Source organism: Poecilia mexicana, unplaced genomic scaffold (assembly GCF_051168715.1).
Source record: "Poecilia mexicana isolate PSO_F unplaced genomic scaffold, ASM5116871v1 scaffold_12, whole genome shotgun sequence".
NCBI lineage: Eukaryota > Metazoa > Chordata > Actinopteri > Cyprinodontiformes > Poeciliidae > Poecilia > Poecilia mexicana.
In genome coordinates this window covers 14,566,832-14,587,792 of record NW_028263381.1, presented here as the reverse complement: position 1 = coordinate 14,587,792, position 20,961 = coordinate 14,566,832, and the positions used below count along the sequence as shown (strand labels likewise).

Genomic DNA, 20,961 nt, shown 5'->3' with positions numbered 1-20,961 from the left:
ACACCTGTAGCCCAAATATTCAGGCTTTTGTGCTACAATTTAAAGTCAAGTATGATAAGTCTCGTGTTCACAGAGAGCAGAAGTGACTCGTTAACTTGGGATGGAAACTATTCAAAGGAAGTGATCACTTCGACCAAATCTTCAAAATACTCAGTTCTGCTTTCATGTTCTCGCTGGTATTTTCGTGTACATATGGTCACCAGTTGAAGCACGCATCAAACAAAGTTACACATGTGAGTTTTTATTCAAGGAAAATTCAGAAAGGAGAAGAAGAAAGAGACACGAAGGTAACAAATTGATTTTAGGTTCATTTGCAGCAAACGAGAAAAGGCACTTAATACACAAAACACTGACTTGAACTAAAAGAAGGGGAGCGGCTTTTCAAACTCCCAGCTGCAGACGATGTAAACAGGCTGGTTTCTCTGTACAACACCAACCAATTATTTGTCTGAGTCGTGGATGAGTTTGAAAAAGCAAACATGTTGTGAAATAAATAGTCGAGTAAAACCACCAGATAACTGGGCAGACAGTGAGCGCCCTAAAAATCTATGTGGCGTTACGATATCAAGATATATCAATTAAAAACCTCGTCTTAAAGTTTCTCCAGCTGCCCCTCCCAAACCTGCTGCTGCACGCCACCAGTAAGACGGCTGACAGAAGATTCGTCAAGCCGTCGCTCTCAAGCTAAAGCTGCACTGGCTGAGGAACACAGTCAGATAATGATCAGCATCGTCTCTTAAATACGTTTAATTTTTTTTTTTTAAAGAGCAGAGTGGCAGAAAGGTATAAATTACCTCAAACTAAAGCAGGTGTTCAGGTTATATTTTGGTGTTTGGTTATTTTGGCAGCAGTTATAACCAGGGTTTCCTGTTTTAAAATACTTAACCACAGAACTGAGCTGAAGACACCAAAGGCAAATCTTAGCTTCAGTAGTTTTTAGAGAAACGGCGCCACCTAGATGAGAGCTGTGGACTGACAGCACTAAGATTTTACAGTACATATCCTGGTGATTTATATTTCAAAGGTTAAAAGTCACAGAGAAAGACAACTAGCCAGGTATTCAGCAGATATCTGGGTGAAGCAAGTGGACGAGAGCGGCGATCTGGAAAAATCCAGCAGAGGAGATTATATTTTATTTAAATATAAGTTAAAGCTGGAAGTTCAAACATTCAAAGCCGAAGCCTGTTCCACTTTTGGTACGCCCAAGCACCGACTGTCGAAAAGGAAGAGAAATGCATTCAGTACACCAACTGGGTCTCACACTGCAACAAGTCACATAAATTAATCTGAGCGTTGAGCCGATGGAGTGTTTGCCTTCAGGAATAAGATGATCTTTGTGCCTTTATCTTAGTCGACATTTTGAACAGAGTTTGAAAAATCCTAGAGATTTAAGGGTAGAAAATAAATATCTACATAATACAGAAACCACTGTGCAGCCCAACATAACCACAAAACCATTAGCAGCTTCTGACTTCTCTGTAAAACGTCAGAAAAAAAAAAAAACAACGGCATGAAGAGGCTGCACACAATTTCATAAATAACAAAATGGTCTGGTTTTCATTTGTGACATGACCGAGCACGAACTGGCTCGTTTCTTCATCTGTACTGCAACAAGATGTAGGTTAAATGTTCCTTTGAAACCTGTCTTTAAAAAAAATCTTAATTTTTAATACTAAATAAGTAAAAATTATAGTGCAGCAGGTGGAATAATTGTAACTTTGCCAACAGCTGGACAAAAACTAACTGGATGGTGTTCTGATGTACGAGCAAGACAAAGCGAAGAAGAGGAGGAGAGGACGGTAAGAGGTTTATCTGCAGGATGGGGTGTGTGTGTGTGTGTGTGTGATGGGATCAGAGTGCCTCAGTATTTCAGCTTCTTGGGAATCTCCCAGGAGAACAAATCCCGACCAAAGTGACCGTAGGAAGCCGTGCGCTGGTAGATGGGCTTCTTCAGGTCGAGGTCCCTTAGAGAAACAAAAGTTCATCATTCATTCGGAAAGTAAAAATACACGGATAAGTCTCTGTCTTCCATTTCTTTTAGTTATTGCTTCATTTCGATTTGCTAAATGCCAAAAATGATGAGCAAAAGATCACATCAGTATATCGGAAGCGTCTCTTACTTTCTTTAGTTAGAGATTTCTATTTACCATGACTTCTGGGAAAGCCTGGATGTTTGCGTCTGATTGATAAATTCACTTCTGATTTAATTGGGAGGTCCAGCTGCGGATTTATTTTAAGGCAACTCCTCAAACGTACAGGCGGTCACTGAGCTGAACAACTGGTTGATTTCAATACTTAATTCTTTAGCGAACAGCCACAGCATTTAAAGCCTTTTGAGGGAATATGCAGTAAAACGCTCAGACATTCGTTTGCATAATTTGACATTAATTGGAGCCGATATTTTCCTCGTCACTAGGAAACTCTTTGCAACACAAGGCCAAAGCAGGATATTCAATTTAGTTTTTTCCCTTTCAATTCTGCATACTTTTAATTAAAATGTATACCAATTGCAGCTAAAATAGATCATCTTTTATCCTTTAGACCCCATCTTGACCTCTACAGTTTGAGCTTCCTGCCGTTTTACTCAATTATGTTGTAGAAACAAGAAACAGTTTCATAAAAAGTTGTTCTCCTTTCAGTACCAAGCAGCAGGTCAGCTGGTTTAATGAATGCAGCAATAACTATATTTAATATTTACAAGGCCAAAGCTTATGATTTTTTTTTAACCTTTAGCTAAACATTGAGTCAGTTTGTTATCTTTATTTGTAGAATTGCACAAAAATATCTTGCTTTGCTTAAAAAAAAAAAAAATAAAAAAAATCACACCTTAGTTTTGTTTTTTGGGAGATCATTAACACAGTTTACCTCACTATGACCCCTGGGCGGAGGTCAAAGTTCTTTCTCACGATGTCCAGCAGCTCTCTCTCGCTCTTCTGCGAGGTCCCATAATGGAAGATGGAGACAGACAGAGGATGGGAAACTCCAATAGCATAGGAAACCTAAAACCGCAGACAGATTTGATCATTTCTGAAGGTATTGTAACGACGTTTCTGCTTCATTCGTTCATTTATCTCTCATTTCACCACCAGGCGAGGCGAGTTCTTACTTGGACCAGGACGCGTCTGCAGAGTCCAGCTTTAACCAGAGATTTGGCCACCCAGCGAGCGGCGTACGCTGCAGAGCGATCAACCTTCGTGTAGTCCTTTCCAGAAAACGCTCCGCCTCCATGGGCTCCCCACCCTCCATAGGTGTCCACTATGATCTTACGCCCAGTCAAACCAGCATCACTCTGCAGGAAAGATGGAGTACATTTACAGAAAGGTCATAAATATGAAAACATGTAATCCAGATGCCTTAAACTGATTAGTAAAGTCTTCGTAAAGCCGTTCTCTCACCTGTGGACCGCCAATGACAAAACGGCCGCTGGGCTGCAGGTGGTAGATGGTGTCGTCGTCGAGGTAACCAGACGGGACCACGGCTTTCACCACCTGTTCCTTCAGGCTGTGACGCATCTCCTCCAAACTCACACACTCGTCGTGCTGCACAGAGATCACGATGGTGTGGACACGCAGCGGCACCACGGCTCCTCGGTCCTGTCGGTACTGAACGGTCACCTGGACAGAGGAGGAGAAGAAGAAGAAGAACTCGGACGTAAAATCTAAACAGAACCTTGTGATGATTAAACTGTTTCTGCAAGTTACGGAGATGTACAAGAATTTACATGTTCTAATGGGTTATACGGAACCTTATTCAGTTTTAGTGCGTCAACAACTTTGATTCATATAAACAGTCTTAATACTAAATAAATGCTTTTATTCATTTGCACTAGAAGAATCTTAGAAGTGATAACACACTGTAAATCATAACATATTCATAATAATGGACCCAAATTACAACATTTTAATTCCTAATTGTTTAATATTTATTTGGTCCATGTATACAAGTTATCGAACATATTGATTCACCATAAATACACTGAATAAATTAGTTAACATTGATCCTGCAATTACACAACCATGCTAGGTGTATTCGTACTTAAAGTTCCCAAATAAAATCCTTTTAAAAAAAAGACTTACAATTGGTTAAGAAATTTTTTTTTTTAAATTTTAGCTGACCTATCTGAAACTTGCATAAAAAAAAAAAAAAAAAACACAAGGTCACGTTTTAAATTATATAAAAACTTTTGTAATTCTACTGTACTTTACACATAGGAAGAACCTGGCAGGCACAAAGTAACCACTAGATGGCAGTAATACCCGTTTTAAAATGAAAATATTTAAACTTAAAATTCTTCTCACCCAACATTATAAAGTTTGGATGACATCTTTCTACATTTTTTTTTAATTAATTATCTAATTGACCTTTAAACTACAGCAAGTTTAATAACAATAATAAATGCTAATTTTATGCTCGTCTAACCTGAGTCTTAGAGTCGGGTCGGACCCACGGCAGCGTTCCATCCCGACGCAACTCGGCCATCTTGGCGTTGAGCTTGTGAGCCAAGACGATGGTGAGCGGCATACACTCCTCCGTCTCATCCGTGGCATAACCAAACATGAGACCCTGTCAGAAATGCAGTCACGGGATGAACGAGGTCAAACAAGCCGATTTGTTGAACTGCTGACCGAGCACAAACCTGATCGCCGGCTCCAACGTCCTCTTCTTTACGGTCGAGATAAACGCCCTGAGCAATGTCAGGAGACTGCTGCTCCAAAGCCACCAGCACATTGCAGGTCTTATGGTCAAAACCTGTGAACAAAGGTCGTGACCTCAAAGGGAGAATCATTTCACCTGGCCAGAGCAGCCTGCAAAGAACCACAATACTTTACCAGGTAATTAGCTAAAAATCCTCCATTGTTAATTTAAAAAGTTGTCATATTTTTTATTCCATTCTTTCCCAGTCTTAGATTTCTGGATTTTTCAGTAACACGTTTAGGCATTAAAGTATAAATTTTACTCTAAACCTACTGCTAGTGATGTGGTATAGAGCCATTTCTTACCTCACCTCTATTTCTAAATCTTAAACTCTTAGTCAAATAAGATATGAAGAATCAGACTTCCTAAAAATAGCTCTTTCCTTTGTTTAGCACGTTAGACAAAGACTTTAGACAGTTCAACATGTCTAGAGTGAAAACAGGGAGAGAAAAAGGCTGTTTTCAATTCATTCAACAAAAATAATACTCAGAGCCCCTGTAGTCCTGACGTCCATTATTCTGCAGAGCGTCAGATGAAAAGTCAGACTGTCCCGCGCAATACTGCACAGGCTAAATTAATGTCATTTTCTGGGTGTTCACTGCAGAGCTGGTCAAAGACAGATCCATTTCCCCCTCGATGACCTCAAAGCAGCACAGTCCATGTCTGCTCTCACTCTGAAAGATCCCAAAGTCCAAAAGCGTCAGTGTATAAAGCCCCACCTTCAGAAACCCAAAGTTTCTCTCCAGAAATCTGCTTCTAGATTTAGGGTATAACTTAGACACGCCTTGGGAAAACAAATCAGCTTCACCTTCTGATGACGAAATCTGTTCTATCCAGAAAACCACTGCTCATGTGAGCAATTACCCACGAGAGCTGCAGCCGCAGGAAATCTCCTTACTGGGACGTAAGGAGATTTTGTGGTAATTAATGTTAATTAAATTCTAAAACAATTATTTTCTGATAATGTAACAGTTAAAAGTTTTGTTTTGCATAAATCTCCATCTGGACAAAAAAAAACCCTGTACAATTTTATAATTTTCCACAAAGATAAACTTGTGCAGCTTTGGTACGTTACACAATCAACTTCTCATTTTAAATCAAAGAATAATTATGAATCAAAAATGCATAAAATTTATCACAATGTCTTGCACTAGACGGGTTCATCACCTAAAAGTTATCTTTTTTTAGATTAGCTTTGAACATATTTTCCCCATTTTCAACTTAAAGAAAATTACTTTAAAAATATATTTAATGAATAGGACCCAGTTCTAAAATGTATTAAGTAGGTCAATGTCCCTCTTAAAATAGTGCTGTGCAGTTCAGTGAAAACACTAAAGGAAGAGGTCTGCCAGTTCGAGATTATTGGCTAGTTTGTTTAAAAAATAAATAAACAAATCCATATTTGCTTACCATCACCATGTTTATCTCTTTTCAAACAACAACAAAAGTTTAATAAGCAGCATAGAACTGGGTCTGAACCAGCTTTCTTTCTCCACAAGCGTACCTTTGGAGGAGTCGTCATAGCCGATGTCCTTGATCGTCTCCCTGACGACCTTCTGATAGTCAACAGTGGCTCTGGAGGTGATCTCCCCCGCAAGCAGGATCATCCCCGTCTTAGCTACAGTCTCTGGGGACAAACAGAAAACATTTAGTGTGCTAGATCCAGATCTAATTCAGTGTGCAACAATGTTCAAACACCAACGCTGCACTACTCATGCTACACTTTGCTGCCTTCGACGTTGAACAAAACCGTGTGACAATGAAACATTTCCAGTCCTATTCAGATGAAGATGAGGAGAAGCTCACAACCACAAACGGAACAATATTCACTTTATTCGTCTGGTCCATTAAGGACCACCGCACTCGAACCTGAAAGCTTTTACAGCTTTCATCATCTGCCTCCCAGGTGCATTCAGCTACAAAGCAAACAATAATTTCCAACCAGAAAAACAAAGGGGACCTTTAAGCTATAATTGAGTGTGGGTAGGATGAGTCAATATTTTTTTTTAAGATGAATATTATTTCTGCCAATTAATCCCATTAAAACGTCTGAAGATTTTTCTCTGTTGATCTAAGAGTAAGTTTGAACACTGCAGTTTTTTTTTTTTTAAAGAGGGTCAATTATTCAAAAGTCCCATTTCTTACATTTTTATATTTCCATTTGGGTCTGTGCTGCTTCTAAAAACAAACCAAGCACTTATATATATATATATATATATATATATATATATATATATATATATATATATATATATATATATATATATGGGTGATTCTATAATTGCAGATACATTTGTTGTATATACAATCATTATTTTTGGTCTGGTATATTAAAATATTAATTTTTAAGTGTTTTAGTAAATTATTACTCATTTTAATGGATCATAATACTTAACAAGTAAAAACATTTAAGTAAATACATTTAAAATTGTTTTATATAGCTGAAAAACCAAGACTTCTTGTTGTCCGAGTTGGGTACTGTGTTTTTTATTAACATGAAAAATGATGCAAAAACCTATGTTTTATTATTTTTCTTTTGTAAATTTGTTTTTTCTTTTTTAAAACTGCCTAAATAGTCAATTTAATAACAACATCACAATAAATCAACTCAAAATACACTTATTTTTGAAAAAATATGTGTCCGAGAATTTTTTGTCAACTCTGTTACCATATGGTTTTGTCCCTGTAAATCTGTGAAATTGCCTTCTACGGCTATATAAACTGCATAAAATTAGGTCATTTACTTTTACTGATAAGACCTCAAACACACAGCGGTCTGGGAAATATTTTAGTCTAAAAATCACAATCACCAGGGGTTATTTTTTTTCCCCCAACGTCAATCTTGTTACCAAAGTATCATGAGAAAAATACCACAGATTTTTGATCAGACAAGTTTATTTAATGGTTTTTAAACCATTATCATATCGGTGTCATGTATTTTCAGCATTTCTACTCATAAGTGCAGTTTTTAACAAAAATGTTTGAAATGGTCAATTCTGTTACCATCAGCTCTGTTACCAAATATGGTAACAGAGTTTTTAGTTCTAAATTATTATGGTCCTGTCAATTCTGTTACTAGCACCAACTCTGTTAGGTAACAGAGTTGACATGTTCATGACATACTTTCAGACAAAAAAAAGGAAAACTGTTGTCTAGAGCACCATATACATTGTTGGTTGACTTCTGCTGTGATTTAGTATTACTGACCAATTTTATTTCTAAAAGAATGATGGTTTTCAATGAGTTTTAATGAAAAACGTTTGACCCTATGCGAATAACTCTGTGAAAAGCTGAGTATGTTTTGATTTTTCAAATGTATTTTTAAGTTAAACGTCTCAATTTAAAGTATTTGGGTAGTAGGACACTTGGTTTAATGGAATAAAAATATTTTAGTCTGCTAGAATTTATTGTTTTTTTCACTCACTGTCTATATTGTCCGTAACAGAGTTGACATAACATACCGCAACACATACTTTTTTTCTGAGAAAAAAATTATAAAATATGTAGCTAATGTTTGGCAATTACAGATTTTTTTTAAGTTTAAAGCCTTTTCAATAGACTACCTAAGAAACTTTTTAAGAAATGAAAAAATCTTTTGTAATTTCTTTTATATATATATATATATATATATATATATATATATATATTAAAAGAGCTGGTTTTTGGCAATAATTTGGGTCTGGAAAAAGATGGGTTTCAATAACCTTCCGAATTTAATCTCACTAATCAGCAGCAACCCCAGCAGGGTTCCTGCACATTTGGCCAGCTGGATTTATGTACTGTACAATGGCTGCTGGAATAAACAAGTGTTTTGTTGCATAAAGAAACCACTTTATGCATTCTTGTTAGTTGTGCAGGAGACTACTTCTGCTTTTCAAAGATGTACAGTTGTATATCTGTGATTCTGTTTGCTTGTTTGGATATGAAGTGACAAGAGGCACCAAGACAGTTAACAGGCAGAACTGGTAAGACTAAAATCTCGTTATACAATGATTTTGCACAAAAGCAGAAATGAAAACGTTTTCTATCCATAGACATATTCTAACCTGTTCAAGGAAATACAATAGTTCACCCTTAAAGAGCAGCCTTTATGGTTACTCACCACATGCTACTTTGGCGTCAGGGTCTTGTCTCAGGTGAGCGTCCAACACCGCATCACTAATCTGGTCACAAATCTTATCTGTGGGGGAACAACGTAAGAGGAAAAGCGTAAGAACATTTGCAGGAGATGAAAAGTCTCAGCTCAATGTTTTCTGTAATAACACTTTAATTTGTTTTATTAGGTTGTGTTCCCTTTTATTTGTTATGGTTTAAGAGCCAGACCATAACAACCTTTATTAAACTATTAATAAATAAAAGCATTTTAATGTAGCAGATCTATTTAATTACTTGCATATAAATCAGATGAGCCTGATGTCAGCATTAACCTTTCTCCAGTAAACCTCAGCATCCATCTCAATATTTGCATGTGTTCTTCTTACATGACACAGCAGTCCCTTATCTGTGTGTTTACCTGAAAAAGCATCATCTGATGGCAGTAGCCTGTTGCTGTTATGCTGTGTACTTTCTGCTTTTAGACAATATAATGCAGTTATTTATAATCTACTAGTTCTGCATGTCAAGAAAACGTGGTTATGTGACTCCAATAAATGTTATCTACCAGCAGAAAAGTCCCTCGGGGTAATTTTTATTTGATCTGTCATCTTTCATAAAAGTCAACTGGTCCAAACAAAGATCAGAACCACAAGAAAAGGAAAGGTTTCATACAAAACTCACAGAATATGCAATTAAAAGCAGCTTGTTCAGTGGTTATTCATCTGTAAAAGAGTTAAAACTTCAGGCAGATATTTGAAACGGCAAAGCATGGATTCAAAATGAACCTGCAGATTAGCAAAGGGATGAGCTAATCCAGCCTGAACCATCTCATCTCTAGATCCAGTCAGATCTGTGAGACACCAACCATTGTGTTGTGTGTGAAATTGTAAACATTTCAAAGATTTATTTTTGGTGGCAAATTTAAGCTGAAAGAATCCAAATACGCCTGGATGTGTTGCAGGTCATTTTACCCAATATTCATCAATGTAAAGTCAAATAAAAAATATTCACCGATTTGGATTCTTTACACCCACAGATGGGCAGATAGTCTGTCCAGTAGAGGTAAGCCTATTATTCTTAGCGGTAGAGCTGGTGTGTTTTAAAAGAGAGACGCAACAGGTCCACAACTTGCATTCGCAAAATGCATGTTCAAAAACCATATCTTTATTAATATCATCATGTTGCCTTTTTCTGTAAACCTTCTATGAAAGGTGCATGTTGTAAAACACAGCAGCATCTGTCAAATACTACACTCTAGCCTAAATATTTAGCTTATTTAGATTTTTTGCTCTGCTACGCAAAGATGATGTAGAGAATGTGAACCAGTTTTATTCAAATATATTTGCACTTTTAAAATTGATTTTATTAGTTATGAAGTTTTTGCTTATTTTAATTTGTTCTTTAAGTTTGTACTTAAACAGATACGAGCTTTGAAACTAGGCTGATTTGAAGCCGAATGGTGACATTTATCAAAATCAACACAGAAAAAAAAATGTTACATTTAGTTATCCCCCCCTAATATACCCAACTCAAAGTCAAGGTACTCGGTCCATGTTGTATAGCTGTTGAACTGGATCTAATCAAAGTTAGATGAAACATTTTGAAGCCATGAAACAACTCTTATTCTCGTGCCAAAAACAGACTAAAGAGAACATGTGATTGACAGGCACCACAAGTCCTGACACATGTTAGCTTCAGCACCTAGCCACAGTGCTGCTACAAACTGGAGCCTACCATCGGTCTAAAAATACAGCTTCCCAGCATAAAAGTGTTACAAATCTTTCTTAAAGTACACTGTGTGAATCTCGCTCCTGCAAAAGCACAATGAGAGTTGCCTAACAGTTTAGCTTTTAGCTGGATGAAACGATGTAGCGGCTCACAAAGCCAGCTTTATCTAATTTTCTGCTCAAACACATTTTTAATCACATTTTTTGTTTAACCCGTTCATTTTTGCTTAAACTTTATAACCAATTCAGATTTTTAAGACATTTTATTTCACATAAAACAACTGGCATATCGAGCTTGACAATAATCCGGGGCAGACAAGCTCACAACAATCAGCCACATGACCTTGTTTGAGAGGCTAACAGGATGCTAGGCTAATTATTTGGGTCAGTAAAATGGACGGCGCTTTGCACAAACATATTAAAACTTACCAGGGTGACCTTCTCCGACTGACTCGGAGGTGAAGAGAAAGCAGTCTTCATCATGAGGCGAGTCGCTGTAAAAACCGTTCAGGTGGCCGTTCATTTTGTTTAAGCTAACGCAGGCTAGCAGCAGAGTCCTGTTTGCAGAGCCGGGGCTGGGGGTGGGAGGGAGACTGTAACACCAAAAGCAGCCTTCACCACCTGGGTTTATTACCGACACACAACCACGGCTGCAGCCAGCTGAGTGGACGATAATGGAGCAGGGAGCTGTATTTATTGGACTCCCACAGTCCACTGCTTACAGCCAACTGATGCAGAGCCCCGGCAGGACCATGTGGTGCTGAGGGGCGTGTTCCGACTCCAGCAAAACAAATATGAGGAGAGAAGGTACTGGCTCTGATTAACTTAGAACTTTCTCATTTTTATAGAAGAGGATAAGATTAATTGAAAAAAAAAAGATGAGAAAATAAAGGTGGTACAGTGAATACGTTTTAAATAGATGTTTATATGTCAAAAAGTTCATTTTTTCAGAATGCTGCTGGTTAGGGAAGCATCACCGTGCAAAAAACACACATGGTTATTGTACTATCAGGAGAGCGAATCAAATCATTTTTGATTAGTTATTGTTTATTTGTTCACATTTTATTTGCACAATCACACAACATTCTGTCCTGGATGGAAAACATTGGGTGTCAGAAACCAGCTCTGAGGAGCAGAGGCTGTGTTCACAAAGCTGCTAAGAACAATAAGAACATTGGTTTAGGATTACAATTTAAGACTGAGGTGACACAATGCTCTGTGTGTCGATTGCACACTGAAACTAAACGTTTGCACGGATCAAGTCGCACACAGCTAAAATCAGGTTTTGCACACTTGAATGAATGAGTTAAGCTTACACTACTCTGACTCACACAGACACGTCCTGTCGTAGATGTGAACTATAATACCATCAATACTGGTTCAGAGTCATTATTTTGATACCAAGCATGGATCCATATTGCTTTCAGTGATAGCTGGTCATTTCTGTTGCAGACTTTGGTTTTACATTCATCACTTCTGAGCTCATGAGAACATTTAGAGTTTGCTCACATTCTTCACTCAAAGATATACATACAGCACAGAGTCGTATGAGATGATGATAGGTTCTCTAACGGGAAACCACGACGCTGCAACGTGGAATGTTTGCAAACTACATGAGAGTCGATAAAGGTGCAGCTTCTCTCAGCTCGCCTCAGGTCAGATCATGATATTGTGGATGTAATTTTTTTCCCTATTTTACCTCTTTATAGTCTTTCGTTTGTCTGTTTCGACTTGCTTCCCAATCTGTTTGACCCCAGTGGGGCTGACCTGAGCTGGACTGTGTTCACCTAAGATGGCTACAATCAGGGCCTCCGGCGCCGTCACCCCGCTGCCCGGAGACACGGGGCTGCGAGGGCTGAGGGGGCTGATGGTGGGGGACGGCACAGTGTCGGGGGAGACCAAGCGCTCCTTCTTAGCGGCAGAGCACGGCGAGCGGCTTCGTGATTGGCTCTCCTTGGAGCGAGGACACAGGCTGAGGCCCTGCAAGGCCGGGAGGGGGTTGGAGGGCAACGCGGGGACGGCTGGGCTGCGACTGCGGCGATGACGGTGATGTCTTTTGCCAGTTTTCGGGCTTGGACTGCGGGAGTTTGGAGCCAGCAGAACCATGGTGCTGTCATCTTCAGAGCTGACATTGGAGCTGTCCGAGCGGCACACAGTGGGGCTGAGGACAGGCATCCTGATCTGTGGAGGGCGGAGGATTGAGGAGAAGGTCATTGTTAAAGGAAGTAAAGGTTTTAATCTCCTTGAATTTCTTCACAATTTGTTTTTTTTTTTTTTTTTTTACAAAGAAAAGAGATATAGTATGCATGTATGTTGGGCACTATTACCTGCAATTACAGTTTCGGGTCTCTACAAGCTTTACTCAGTCCAGACTAAAAAAATCTGTCAGTTCTTCTTTGCAAAATAACTTAAGCTTTGTCAGTTTGGATGGAAAGTGTCTGTAAATGCCATTTTTTAAAGTCTTGCCACTATTTGATTTATATCTAGACTTTGAGATATTTTAACAAGAATAAGGTTTGATCTGAACTGACTTTCATTTTCATTTCTAGTTGATGTTAGTGACTGAGATGCTAAAGAAAGACCATTGTGTTGATGGAAAAGAAAAAAACATTCTTAAAAACTCTGATCTGGTAAACAAGGTGAATAAATTAAACTAATTCAGCTACATTGGTTTTGTGTTAATTTTCATCATATAGATGTAAAAAGTTGAATTGTACGCTGCATACCTCGTAACAGTAATTTTATAATGATAAAACTTTGCTACCTGAACTGGCGAAGACAAACTGACGATGCTGTTCATGATATTACTGAAGTAACCCAGGATGTATTCACAGTCGTCTCTCGGCAGATCCTCTTCTGAGAACGTCACCTATGAAAATGACCCCAGTCAGCTCTGAGTCACATTTAACTTTTAAAGGAAGTCGTCTTCAGGAGCTGCAGTCCTCAACAAACCTGTGTGGCATGCTCTCCTTTGGCCCAGACGTACGCCTGATAATCCTTGTGATGCCTGAATCTCACCTGTTCGGTGAGAAATGTGTTGGCAAAGCTTGGAAGACAAGTGTCAGCGTTTTGATATGAGAGTTTCTTTATCACCTACTTTGTATATCGCCACCCAGTCCCATGAACTGCGCTGATATGTTGAAGCAACAGTGAATCTGACTGTGGCGTCTGATGCTTTGCACCACTCCTTATTTACCTGCAGCTCCACCAGAGGTAGATCCACCCTGAATGGGAACTATAGTATGAAGGTTAAAATACACGAACTACAATCGCGAAAATGTGTTGTAGTAAAAAGAGACGTGGCCTCACCTGCAGGGAGAAGAGTGAGGAAACAGGCTTGTGGTCACTGATGGTGAAGCCCATGTGACTCTGGTACTTATGCTGTATCACTTTAGTGGCTCCGCCCAGCCAGGAAGTCAGACCCCGCTGCAAAGATGCATTGTGGGTAGGAACGGGGGAACCGGTGCGACGAAGGCGCCACAGGATGCGGTCTGTCCAGGCGGGTTTTCTCTTCTTAGCGCTGACGTATTTAAATACAAGGGCAGATATTATATTTTACAGAGAACAAAATGAATATGGGACTTAAATCAAGATCAGTCTTTATTTAGGGTTTCAAAATGGAAAAGTAATTTTAAAAGGTTCTTTTCTGAAGTGAAAAAAAAAACAAGAGGAATTTACATGTATGGATGGAAAAATCAAAACCCTGTTTTAGGCAAATAAGGGATTGCTTTCTTGACAAAATATGTAATGTAAATATGGACTCTCTAGTAAAATATGGACTGATTATGTGTAGAAAAGACTTGCACAATCAGTAACTGACTAAACATTGATAGAACATATTTCAGCGATATAAAGATCGCTGACATTGGTTGGAACCAGAGTAACAATGCTGGTCAGAACTGAAGAAGGAGTTGCAACATCTACCTGAATCCTGCCAAAGTCTTAGTGTTGAGAATTACAGTTTTTGTCAAAAGTCAAGTCTTTCCTTCTTGTGATGAGTTACAGGCAGACTGGATATTGCTCTTTTAAATTCCTATGAAGGTTGCTGGTTTGCTAAGTCTTCAAGCTACTGCTCTAAGACATTTTTTTCTGATTTATTCCTTCTCACTGGATACATTTGCCCACATATTTTCACATCGTAGACTCAAAATCAACCTCATTAATAGATTTTTCTGAAATCTCTTAATGAGATTAAAAAAAAATCTTATTAAGGGTTTATTTTGGATAAAGAAACTCTGTATGAGCAGACCTGGTGTCGTATGTGTGGGTTCCCACATCAAACTTGTATGTAGGTGGAAACTTGAGCGGTCCCTCCATGAAGCCCTCCAGGATGGACTCTGTGTTTTTAGCCATGTTGAGCTGGAGAAAAAAAAAAGAAAAAGAGAATGGCAGCCTTTCTATTTCCTTTAATTAGAGCTATAGCTCCCTCTGCTGGCTGCAATCAACAGACAACCCATCCAGAAGAATCCATGCTTCTGTTTTTAAATTATGAAGTTTCTTCACCTGATCCCGTTCCCATAGCAGAGGCAGCTTGCTGCTTTCAATGGCACATTTCACCACATGGATGTCGTAGTCTTCAATACGGAAATTTAGGTCCCCAAACCAAAACACAACACTGCAAACACAAAGAATAGTCTTGAAATACCTTTGCATCACAGATAATGGTGTCGTATTATTAAGTAATATATTCATTTTATTAAAGTATGTCTTTGTTAAATTTAAGATATCTCAGAAAGCAAGTTAATTTTTGGTTTTCTAATTCTTATTTGCTTTACTTTGCTTTTATTTTACCAAAAAAGTCCATTAAAATAAAGTCCCTTTTTTTTTAGGTAGATTAAGGCCTTTTCACAGTATACTAAACAGAGTAAATAAAAACGCTGCATATAATTCATACATCTTAAAAGCCATATAAGAACAAAACCAGATAAAAACTCATAAGAGCATACAATTAACAGATCATAAAATAATTTAAGAGTGGTTTAAGAAAAGCAATTAAACTCTTCAGTTGAACAGTCACTAAGTGGATTTTCTTAACCCAAATAAAAACATCAATGTTTTTATTTGGGTTTTATATTCTGAGATTGTGGCCAATCGGCGATTTATCAACTACTGATGGTTTAACTGCATATGAGGGAAATGTAAGTTTCCTGAGTGGTAATAAGTGGCTTGCTAAATGTATGAATAGCCAGACAGGGTAGTGAATTATTTTTTATTATTCATTACGCATGATTCCATTATGCCACCCTGGACATTTATTCCTTTGAGTTTAATTATTCTGAAGCCTAAATCTCCCCTGAGATGTTTGTTATGTGTGTAGCTTCAGCATGTGGGAGAGTTGGCTGCAATATGACCGTGTGTAGGTGAGAGGAAAACAAAACTGACAAAACAATGATTCACAGCACCTTCACTTTGTAGAAACATTAAAGTCACTCCTAACTCCTTGTAAAAGTGGTGCTGTAAGTGGTTTTAAATGCTTTTAATGGGGGTAGACTTTTGTTTCCACTGTTGTTTTTTGATAATACTAAGCAAAAATAAAGTAATGAGAAATGCTTAGCAACCTACTTCACTAATACCAAATTTGTAATTGATCTTTTTTTAATAAGATCATTTAAAAAGATTTAGCTAATCTATTTTACTCAGGTATGAGCAGCTTAACAACTCTGACTACTTTTCTCTTTTTTTAAAAGAATTGCAATTAATTTTGTTTTGGAAATGTTTCTACTGGACATGAATTTTTTTGTTCATCCACACAATAATTGGATTGGCATTTATCCTTCCACTGACCTAATTTTTAATCCTTCAATCCTCGATCATCCAGCTCAAAGTCAGGTTTTTGATACCTTGTTTGGACACCTACTTATTATTACGTACAACTTGCATCAGACAAAAACTGAATCTTTTTTTTTTTACGTTAAAACTTTTCTCCAAATGGAGTGTGGGTTGTTCTTGAAAGTAATTTAAATGAACACTAACAATTTAGCAATAGATGAAAGGTCAAATATATAGTTAATGATTGGAACTGTATGCTGTGTAATTATTCCACTTGAATAAGCATGACTAATAGGTAAATCCACCCACTCATGGTCCAGGACCCCCGTGGCAGTCCCGCCTTCGAACTGCTGCTGCTGAAGGATGCTTTCAAAGTCTTCCATCCGCTGCTCCAAGTTTCTCATGTGAGCCGGCAGGTGACAGTTCAGAAAACACACCGGGTGGCCGAACACCGTCATTCTTGCACTCACGCCACCTTTATTCCCCTTTGAAACAACAAGAGAGTGTATTTTAATAGAGACCTAAAAGGACAACCAGAGCACATCAACCAGATCTGTGCTGGGGGACACAGTGTTTCTATTTTTTTTGTTTTTTGTTTTTTGTTTGACATCAAGCCACAGCATCAGAGAGCCAGACAGCCTGCTGCTGCACTGACCTCAAAGAGAAGGTGACTGCAGCAGCAGCAGCAGCAGCAGCAGCCAGCGGGGGATGCTGACATCAACATGCACAGGAAGGTCACACACTGACATATTCACCCGCACGTGCATGCAGCTGCCGGCAGGACGAAGCACAGGCCTGACTTCTGTGTGCAGCCTAACCCCAAACCGATTTTGTGCAGGGTCGCGGTGACACGTCGGCGTTCATACCCAGTATCCTCCGAGTCCCGTCCGTGTACTCTGGGTCTGCACACCTCTGAGGAACGGAAGATGGCAGATTTTGGAAAAAACGAGCAGAAGCACTCCTTGCATTCGCTGTGACGCCACCTGGACAGATGAGGAAGGTGACAAAACACTCCATCACATTTTGTCCAATCAGACAAAGAAGGATGCGGAGAATGACAGATGCACCTACTAAAACATATCCGAAGGGACTGAGCGTGTCCATGCAAAGCTCACTCCACTGGTCTGAAAAAAGAACATCTTTCAGCCTCTTGTTTATCATTGAGTTAACCTCCTGGAGTCTGGATGGTGACAGAAGCAAGAAAATGTTTAAAACAACCAAAAACTGAACTTTAATTTGAAAAAAAAAAAAAAAAAAAAAAAAAAGGACAGCGACTGTAAGGGGAGAGAACCACAGATGACTGAGTGGGCATGTACTGCTGTCGCGCTGGCACTGCTGAGGCGTCCACAAATACTTGCTTACCCGATGATAAACATGTCAATGCTCCCATCTGAAACATTTGGTCCGAACAGAGACGTGATGTCATCTGGTGGGACGGCTGATCCCACGTTCCATGTGACGATGTACACCCTGACAAACGGATAAGAGCAAAGGGAACGCCGCATTAGACTCAAATACTTCTATGTAGGTGAAAATGGGATATGAGCTGCAATGTAATCCTCAGAGGAAAAGCTTCCACTGGGGCTTCTGCATAAGGTAAAAAAAAACAAAAAACACACAATTAAGCGCCTCAGCGAACATCATTGATGACTAAGTGCTAAGCACGTCTGTGTGTGTATGAATATCCACATGGCTGAGTACTACCAGAGTCAGAAAAAAATGGATTGAGCTGAATATTTTATAAAATTGAACAGACGGGTGGCTGAATAAGCTCACACTTAAATGTCAGCTTCAGCACTCATAATTCTGTTGGCTTTCTCGAACGGTAATTTAACTGTTCTGTTATTAAAAGAGTGCAGCAACGATGAAAATTCCCACCGGCAAACAAAAATCCAGAGATAAATTAAATTAGCTTGAAAACTAAAAAAACAATGTCACGTTAAAAACCACAAAGTTAAAATGAAGTTTTTGGGGGATTTTATGTGACAGACCAAGACTAAGTAACACGCAAATGTGAAATGGAAGGGGGAAAAAATATAGTTTTCTTTCTTTAATTTGTAGCAAATAAAAATCTGAATGGTGTGGCATGAGTTTTTATTCACCCCCTTTTTATGATCATGACCCTACATAAAATCCAGCACAAGTTGAAAAACGCATAATTATCAAACGGACTCCACATTTCTGTAATGTGATCTCATTGTGAATTCATCTGTTCTGTGAAGGCAGAGCAACACAGCAGGCAGGTCAGAAATCAAGACACTGAGAAGTTTGAAGCAGGTTTAGGTTATGAAACAACATCCCACGCTTCAACCAACACACAGAGCCTTGTTCAGCCGAACTGGAAAAAAATAGAATTAAAATAAATATATATATTTAAATAAAAATTCATATGTTTGCATACAGGAAATGGAAACGAAAAAAGAAGAAGTCCTTTCTGTGACTCAGAAAGCACTCTTCAAAACACTCCTTTATGCCATTTCAGTAATTAAAACCCCTGATTTAAACTAATATGGCCAGGAAAGGTGAGAATACTTTTTTCACAATTTGCATTCAAGTTTAAACACAGTTAAAATCCAACTGATTCAGCTCTAATACTTTTAATAGATGTTTATATATATATATATATATATATATATATATATATATAGATAGATAGATAGATAGATAGATAAACTACTTTATCTACAAAGCCGGCCAAATACAACAAATTAATTTATCTTTTTATTTCAGCACAATTAGGAGAAATTATATATACAATGTCTGTAATTGTAAGCACATGATTTTATATTTTTTAACAAACAAATTGGTTCCCCTTATTTTAAAAAATAATATTAATGAATATTTTTATTGTATTTTGTTTTGTGTTGATCTGAATGGACTGTTCACAACTGAAGAAGTTTCGTATTTCACACGTAAAAAAAACATCCTGCAGGTGTAAAATGTGTGTTTGTCTCAGCACTGGGACCACTCTGTCTAAAGACTGACAACATTTACTGCTGGTGTAAACGAGCTGCTGAGAGTTTGAACAGTTTTTTCAAGCCGTCTTTGTTTATGAGAAAGGACTTCAGCTAAAGGGCCTGTGGGAAATCAGCCAAGCGTCTGTGACTGTGTCGGGCCCCTACGGCTCTAAGAGAAATTTGCTGCTTTGATTCATGTGACATGGAGGACCACACGTCAGTTCTCCTTCCAGACGAGCACCTGCTGCAAGGATCAGGAGAAAAACAAGGGAAATGACTCAGCATGAGTGTTGCTGGTCTTACCTGAAGTCATTGTTCTCTCCTGCTGGCCCCTCAGACTGAGTCTGGCTCTGAGCTGCGCTCCCAGGCGAGGCGGTCTTCTGGGGCTGAGGCTTCAGACTGGGTTTGTGACTCAGGTTTGGGGTCAGGTTGGGGCTAAGAGTTGGTTTAAGGTAAGGCTGCGGGCTCTGGGGGTTGATCAGGAGGAACGAGGGCTCTGACGAGGAATGCGGCAAGGCGTTACCGCTGTGAGGAGCCGGAATGCAAACAGGGATCAAATCTATTTCCTTAGACGATTCCAGTGGGACTTTGGCTGGCTTCGAGGCTGTTCTAGTCCCAAGAGCAGTCGGTCTGGGCCGACTTATGCTTGACAGTGGAGGAGTGAGTCGATCCTCCCCGGACTGCAACCGGCCTGTCCCTTTGGTAGGCGCCTGTGTGAGGTCCGGTCCCGACTGTGTCTTGAGCCCCTCCGATGGATTGAGTAGACGTGGCTCCGGGACGGCAGGCTGTGGAGGTAAAGCTGGACTCGCTCTGATCACTGCGCAGGGTCCAGGCAGCATGCTGGGACCACAAGGGTCTGAGCCCAGCTGCTTCTGCGGAAGGCGATCCATCAGCCTGCAACAGGATGCAGAGAGCAGTTCTCTAAAAGAAAAGCCACGCAACATTCAAAATGCATCGAAAAGAACGTTAGTTTTTAAGTCCTTACTGTTAAAAAATTGTTATATCAGGATCAATTTTTAAATTAAGTTGTCAAACTCAAGGTCCAAATCTGGCCCACCATCACATTTTATGTGGCTCTCTATTGTCTAAAGGGACACATTTATAAACCCTTCAAGGTAACAGTTATGTGTGTAAATAATATTTAATCAATCAAATCAAAGCAGCTTTCATCTGTATATCACCAAATTACATCAATATGGAAAGATGTTAAATATAACTTAACTTTAAGAGTTACTCACTGAGACTATTCATTCATGTTTGAATGGTTTCTTAAGTGTTTTTATCAAAAAGTCTGCGACAAGCAGCCCATTGAAGAACTTCATAATCCTGACATGGTCCAAAATGAAAATGAGTTTGAAACCCCTGGACCAGAAGTAGTGCATGATCATAAGGTGGAAGAAGAAATTAAATGATGCATTGTTTTAAAAAAAAATTATTTTACAAACACAAATCCAAAGTGGTGCGCTGTGCAGACATGCTCACCGACTTTTGGGTTGTTACTTCAAACAACTGGATTCTACTGCAATTAAACCTGCAAGATTAAACCAGCTCTATCCATCAACAGACTTGATGACGTTTGTTCATGTTCTAACAAACCTCTGAGGAAATCGCAGAGCCGTTGGGTTTATTCTGATATGGATTACTGACCATATCACTGCATAACTGGGCTGTAGCTAACTTTTTTTTTTTGTCTTACCTTTTTAACTGGAGTTAAATTT

At 38.8% G+C, this 20,961-nt stretch overlaps 2 protein-coding genes across 3 annotated transcripts; both read right to left on the bottom strand.

Annotated features, from left to right (window-relative positions):
* Positions 1-225: 225 nt before the first annotated feature.
* mat2aa (methionine adenosyltransferase 2Aa) lies at positions 226-11,289 on the bottom strand. 2 transcript variants are annotated; one of them, XM_088010976.1, is made up of 10 exons: positions 10,947-11,289; positions 8,798-8,875; positions 6,200-6,322; positions 4,637-4,749; positions 4,420-4,563; positions 3,396-3,614; positions 3,107-3,289; positions 2,866-2,999; positions 1,861-1,964; positions 226-1,213 (listed from the first exon to the last, which is right to left on the bottom strand). In XM_088010976.1, the coding sequence occupies exons 1-9, from the start codon at positions 11,038-11,040 to the stop codon at positions 1,862-1,864; spliced, it is 1,191 nt and encodes a 396-aa protein (XP_087867102.1). In that variant the 5' UTR covers positions 11,041-11,289; the 3' UTR covers positions 226-1,213; position 1,861. The 2 variants fall into 2 exon arrangements, with proteins under 2 accessions (XP_087867102.1, XP_014855351.1); XM_014999865.2 differs by having other exon boundaries at positions 226-1,964.
* A 254-nt stretch (positions 11,290-11,543) lies between these two features.
* inpp5ja (inositol polyphosphate-5-phosphatase Ja) lies at positions 11,544-20,133 on the bottom strand. Its single transcript, XM_088010975.1, has 12 exons — positions 19,547-20,133; positions 17,649-17,756; positions 17,358-17,466; positions 17,153-17,269; positions 16,596-16,771; positions 15,021-15,132; positions 14,767-14,876; positions 13,827-14,037; positions 13,615-13,752; positions 13,470-13,535; positions 13,282-13,386; positions 11,544-12,698 (listed from the first exon to the last, which is right to left on the bottom strand). The coding sequence occupies exons 1-12, from the start codon at positions 20,131-20,133 to the stop codon at positions 12,213-12,215; spliced, it is 2,325 nt and encodes a 774-aa protein (XP_087867101.1). The 3' UTR covers positions 11,544-12,212.
* Positions 20,134-20,961: the final 828 nt, after the last annotated feature.

Bases quoted from the DNA above. Each gene is read 5' to 3' on its own strand.
- mat2aa (XM_014999865.2), bottom strand. From the start codon at position 11,040: ATGAACGGCCACCTGAACGGTTTTTACAGCGACTCGCCTCATGATGAA. The intron at 8,876-10,946 runs GTAAGTTTTAAT...GTTCCCCCACAG, and splicing joins AGTCGGAGAAGGTCACCCTG to ATAAGATTTGTGACCAGATT. The intron at 3,000-3,106 runs GTAAGAACTCGC...CTGCGGTTTTAG, and splicing joins GCAGACGCGTCCTGGTCCAA to GTTTCCTATGCTATTGGAGT.
- inpp5ja (XM_088010975.1), bottom strand. From the start codon at position 20,133: ATGGATCGCCTTCCGCAGAAGCAGCTGGGCTCAGACCCTTGTGGTCCC. The intron at 15,133-16,595 runs GTGGGTGGATTT...TTGTGTTTGCAG, and splicing joins ACGGGGGTCCTGGACCATGA to TGTTGTGTTTTGGTTTGGGG. The intron at 14,038-14,766 runs GTCTGCTCATAC...TAAATACGTCAG, and splicing joins ACCCACACATACGACACCAG to CGCTAAGAAGAGAAAACCCG.